The sequence below is a fragment of the Triticum dicoccoides genome, chromosome 5B (assembly GCF_002162155.2).
Source record: "Triticum dicoccoides isolate Atlit2015 ecotype Zavitan chromosome 5B, WEW_v2.0, whole genome shotgun sequence".
NCBI classification, from domain to species: domain Eukaryota; kingdom Viridiplantae; phylum Streptophyta; class Magnoliopsida; order Poales; family Poaceae; genus Triticum; species Triticum dicoccoides.
The window spans coordinates 112,875,348-112,880,913 of NC_041389.1; the positions used below are offsets into that span (position 1 = coordinate 112,875,348).

The 5,566-nt window shown below is 48.1% G+C and overlaps 1 protein-coding gene across 1 annotated transcript; it reads right to left on the reverse strand.

Annotated features, from left to right (window-relative positions):
• Positions 1 to 426: 426 nt before the first annotated feature.
• LOC119305258 lies at positions 427 to 4,014 on the reverse strand. Its single transcript, XM_037581829.1, has 6 exons — positions 3,492 to 4,014; positions 2,757 to 2,843; positions 1,648 to 2,676; positions 1,341 to 1,442; positions 803 to 1,072; positions 427 to 734 (listed from the first exon to the last, which is right to left on the reverse strand). The coding sequence occupies exons 1-6, from the start codon at positions 3,888 to 3,890 to the stop codon at positions 672 to 674; spliced, it is 1,950 nt and encodes a 649-aa protein (XP_037437726.1). The 5' UTR covers positions 3,891 to 4,014; the 3' UTR covers positions 427 to 671.
• Between the last annotated feature and the right edge of the window lie 1,552 nt (positions 4,015 to 5,566).

Genomic DNA, 5,566 nt, shown 5'->3' on the forward strand with positions numbered 1-5,566 from the left:
CTGTGGGAGCAGACAAATGAGGGGTCCCCAGTAACTACTGCACACGGATTCGCCGGGGCACGTCCGTGGGCGTTTGAGGCACCGGATTTGGTGTGTGCGGCTGTAGATGCTTTAAGCCATGAGACTGTCCTTAATATTGCCAATAGTTGTTCCTTGAAAAATGAGGGGTGGAAAACCATCTTCCAGAAATAGCATCTTTGGGTTCGGTTAGAGCAAAACTTAGTCCCTTTGCTATAGATCATAAAAACCAGCTAGGGGGGGCACCTAAGTTTCAGCACGTGACAAAGATATAATTTTGGCGTTTCTTTCAGTTTTTGGGCGCCCTCATCAGCACAAAACAACTGAGTTGTTGCACAAATTGAGGTCTGTGAAGTAGCCAGATATGAAAACAGTTTGAGTACGAGGGAAAATGGAGGAAAAGCTGAACGATTTGAAACCTCTGAATTTCTTTTACATCTGCGGTCTCAATCTCATGGAAGTTTTGGAGAACAAACATAAGGTCTCAATCTCATGGAAGTTTTCTCTTGGGCACTTCTCTGTGCAAACACCTCACCTGCGGAGTTCTTATAAAACTTCCTAGATGAACAATACGAAAAATTCATGCAGTTCACTTTCCTGTACCATTGCACAAGGCATGTCACTGTAGTTCCTGTATCAGCCGTGCCACATCTTCAATAGCCTTGTTGTGGACTCTCCCTCGAAACCTTCACTCGCAGGGTACGTCCCTCCAGAACCTGCAGAAATTCAAAGTGAAAACCAGATTTCTGAGCTGACACTGAAACCAACCAGTTGTTACACAGACCTGCTTGTTTAGAGAATTGATCGCGTAGTACAATTGCTCCTCCGTCGCCATTGTGACAAAACCAAAACCCCTTGAACGCCTGGTCCCTCCTCTGCGCTCATAGTAGACTACTCTAGCATCAACCACTTCGCCGTGCGCGCTGAACAGCTTCTCCAACCACGAGTCGTCCACTTGCCACGGCAGATTGCACACGAAGATTTCGAACGGAGACCCGGATTGACGGGGAGCTGTGATATATACCGTCAGAGGTCTGACACTGCCATATATCGCCTGTAATGTCCGCATGAAAAGTTAATCAGCGAAGCCCAAAGCATAAGGTTTCTACAGCCTGCCTTTAGCATATGAACTGAACTACACATCAGACATTTCTAAAAGCTACCAGAAATGAAATAGATTAAAGACCACTCTGGTGTACATACTTCATACCAACCATGAATCAGTAAGCTAGTAAACAGGGTTAACAGAACGAAGGGACCGATTAAGTTGGCTCGTATTAAAATATTAAACCAGCCCCCATGAAGCTACAGAAAATACTCACGTATCCATGGTACATTCTAACAGCCTTCTCAGCCTCCTGAACAGTACTCATGGTGACATACCCAAATCCACGGCTCTGGCCTGTTTTGTCATCGTAAATGACCTGCACACATCTGCATTTTAGAACAAGGAGAGAAAAAAAAAATCCTGCTAGCTGCATCAGCAATACTGATGAAATTCTCTAAAAAAATAGTACTGATGAAACAGATTGCCAAACAAACAGTCCATTCATGCCGGTGATGGATTTGGGACATATTTTTCATATATCATAGAGCGAACAAGGATGATGAAGAGCTAAAAAGGCTAACCTCAGAGAACACGACGACTCCGGCATGCTCGAAGTTCAGTGCGAGGGACTCTTCGTCAATGTGGTAGGGTAGGTTTCCGACATACACCGTGGACCCCTCTGACGCATATTCCTCTGGTGTGTCCTCCCAGTACTCTTCATACTGGTCCGGCTCTGGCTCCGGCAGGTGGTGGCTGGCAGTGGCCGGGTAAGTAAGTTGAGCGGTTTGAGCATTGCCTCTTTCAGCTATTGCCGCAGGGTAAGCTCTTGGTGCACTGACAGTTGGCTGTACAGGGTGAGTAATTTGTGCATTTTGAGCGTTGTTTAAACCTCTTCCAGTTCTTGCCACAGGCTGTGGTCTTGGTGCACTGACAGTTGGAGCTACAGCTACAGCTACAGGATAAGTAACTTGAGAAGTGTGAGCGTTGTTTGAACCTCTTCCAGATCTTGCCGCAAGGTGTGGCCTTGGTACACTAACAGTTGGAGCTACAGGATAAGTAACTTGAGAATTGTGAGCATTGCTTGTACTACCTTCAGCTCTTGGTGCATGGTACGCTCTTGGTGCACCAACGGTTGGAGCTACAGCGTGAGAAGCTTGAGAAGTGTGAGCATTGCTTGTGCTACCTTCAGCTCTCGTCGCAGGGATTGCTCTTGGTGCACTGACAGTTGTCGCTACAGGATAAGTAACTTGAGAAGTGTGGGCATTGCTTGTGCTACCTTCAGCTCTTGTCACAGGGAATGCTCTTCGTGCACTGACAGTTGGGGCTACATTCGGCGCGGTTCTAACTGAAGCATGTATTTGCCTGTTTTGGTTCACAACATTTTGAAGAGGACTCCGATTGCCAAGAGAAAAGCGGCCGACTGACGCCATTGCTGGGTATACGGTATTTTCCTTTTCTGGATGAGATGCTGGAAGCCCTTTGCACTTGAACGCAAGCCTCAGTGTTTTCCACTTAGTTTCCTTATCAGTAGCATGACAATGATCATCAATGGAGAGACCTTTACCCCAATAATCGCACGGAGCATGGACATCACATACAAAACAGTAGCACTGCATTTGGAGAACAACAATGAATTCGCATTTTACCACATTGCCAACAGGATCAGGGAGTGAGAAAGCTTGTAACTCACCATGGTACAATGTTTCTCATGAGAAGTAGTGCCGAAGGGCAAGTTAGAACATAAATGGCGCGAGTGAGGGAAATCTCTGCATGCTACCTGGAGAAACACATCCAATAACGAATTAATGCTAATGCAGCTTCACAGTAGTAGTGCAGGGTCTTCCCAGGAAGTCCAAAAACCCAAATTGTCTTTGTCAGACATCAATTAAAAAACGCAGATATTCAGCCTGTCATAGACCATATGAGCAGGTAGACATGGAAAAATGTACTATTCATATATGCATTTAAGCAAACAACTTCTATCTAACAATTTTTCTCTTTTCTTGAACACGCATCTTAATGGGCATCATTTTGTACTAGAAGAAACAAGCCCAAATAGCACCAGCAGTGACCATGAACCCGCAATCAAGTTGGGTATGGCTGACTATCAATACAGAATACAAATAAAAGGATAAGTAAACAGCTAAAGTCCGGTGGTCTAAGGATGCAACGGCAGAGACACTATGCTACAAGTTGAATAATGCATCTTTAACAGCTTGCACATTATCTGAAATCAGAAGTCGTGTTCTGCAGCAGTGACTGAACATACGATAGATTTCATTTAAGGAAATTGCGTATCGATTTCATACAAATACATTTCTGTATGCTCTTTTCTATTTGATGAATCACCTTCGCAAGTCGATTCTGAAATCAAATACACATCATAAATGCGGTGCTACGGATCATAACGTTAGAAACAAAATACCTGCCCTTTCTCTGCAACTATCTGCAGTTCATCGGAGCTGGCATCGTTCCCCGCAGCCCCCTTCTGTTCCACAGCGGCAACCGCCCCATCAGGGTCGCCGTCTAGAACCACGCAGTCGTCGTCATCCGTGGCAACACCGGCGCCGTCCGACTCGCCCTTCTTCGACTCAGCATCATCGCAAGGCAACTTCCTTGCCACGGGAGTGGGGCGAGAGTCCTCCTCGTCGGAGCTGATCTCCACAGCGTCGCGCGCCGACCCCGTCCTTCCGCAGACAGGATTCTGGGCAGGAAGAGCTCGACCGGACGGGGACCCCCGAGGAACCGAGGAGCCCGAACGAGGCCACAGTATCCGGAGGCGTGGTCGCCCGACATGGATCCGGAACCCCATCGATCCAGCCATCCAGGAGCGGCGGAATGCAGCAAAATATCCTGGCGGCAGTGGCTTTCACCGTCGGTGAAGTTGGCGGCCGAGTGAGCGCGTCGAAATGGCTCGTCGTCGAGTTGGCGGCCGAGTGGGCTTTTAGCGCGGCGATTGGGGCGAGGAGTTTGGCTGAAGGCAGGAGATTTTGGTGATACCCGCTGTTATCGCGGGTGATTAACCGAAGACGTGGACCGTTGGAGCCTTGGAGGGGAAAGTAATCGAGTAACTTGCGCCCCTTCCAACATTTGAAATTTGAATTTTGTAACACCCCCCCCCCCCACCCCACCCCCGGCGCGTCCGCGTCCCAATTTTGTGATCCTCATCCTCTCAAAAAGGAGGTATGTATTTCAAAGAGTAAAATGCACCCACTGTCATTAAACTTATGTCAAAAGCTCATTTGAAAATACGAATAATACGGTCACTATATACGACTTCAGGTGATTATATGGTCACTGGGTCACCGTATAGCTCCTTTTTTTTGTTGACTCGTCAAACATCACATCACCCTCCCTCTAGCTATGTGGGCCCCATCTGTCATTGGAAAAACGCCATGCGTGCCAGGAGAACCACCGATCATCTGTTGAAGCCCACGTACGCTAACAACCATGCCCACACAACTTTGTTTTAATTTCTCAATAAAAGAGCACAACTTCTTGTTGAACATATATACTCACAGAACACGCATGCCTCCTAGTGGATAAAAGCAAAGGGATCGGAGAGATTACCTTGAGGAAGGGTTTGAGTTCGAAATTCACGGACAAAATCTTCAAATTTAGAAGATTTACGAAAGGATTTGAGAGGGGGAGAGAAGGCAAATCTCGGGTGAGGGTGCTTTGGGGGTTGGGGTGTGTGTGGGGGGAGTCGGGGAAGGGGGGCCGGCCAACTAGTAACAGACAGTGCAGCGCCTAAGGGCTAGGCGCTGCACATTACATGTGTGGCGCCTAGCTTGGAGGCGTTGCACTGCTGGGTGCGGGCCCAGGGGCTGTCACGGTGGACAAATGTGCAATTCTCCGGAGCTAGGCGCTGCATCACAGGGTGTAGTGCCTGCGAGTCGGGCGCCACTCAAAAGATCAGCCGTGTGAATTAGTTTTGTGGGTAGTTCATTTTGTGAATTGATTACGTTGACGGGTCAAAATTGTTAAACTTGCCTAACGTGGAGCTGCCGTTGGTCCAGTCCGTACCAAACACTTCTATGTCGAATCTGTTCATAAAGTTACGTAAATCATTACGTGGATGTAGCATTGCTCGGGATATACTACAAGCTAAGCCAACCAGTAATAGTCTCCTACACAATGATGATTTAGAAACCTATACGGACATGTGCAACTACTCGTGTACTGAACCGGACAAGATGTCCACATCGTGTTTAACTCTGACGGCTGCGCAGCGCATGCGGGCATGGTGGCCGAGCTCGTTGGGGTGCAGGTGGCGATGGCGTGCGGCATGGAGTGGAATGGCCCTAGGAATGCGTCCGCGTGATAGAAGATGGCGAACCGAAAATGCCCAATAGAGGCCGCGCACCAGGTAGGACTTTATCCAGTCCGTTGGCATGCTTTGGGGATCCGAGCTTCCCCTGTATTTCCGGTTCTTGTTCCCTCGTAGAGGCTGGCCACAGCGTGTATTCCGCGTCAGGCAGGCAGCAGCAGGTACCGAAT

Bases quoted from the DNA above. Each gene is read 5' to 3' on its own strand.
- LOC119305258 (XM_037581829.1), bottom strand. From the start codon at position 3,890: ATGGCTGGATCGATGGGGTTCCGGATCCATGTCGGGCGACCACGCCTC. The intron at 2,677-2,756 runs GTGAGTTACAAG...CTCCAAATGCAG, and splicing joins ATGAGAAACATTGTACCATG to TGCTACTGTTTTGTATGTGA. The intron at 735-802 runs GTCTGTGTAACA...GAATTTCTGCAG, and splicing joins TCAATTCTCTAAACAAGCAG to GTTCTGGAGGGACGTACCCT.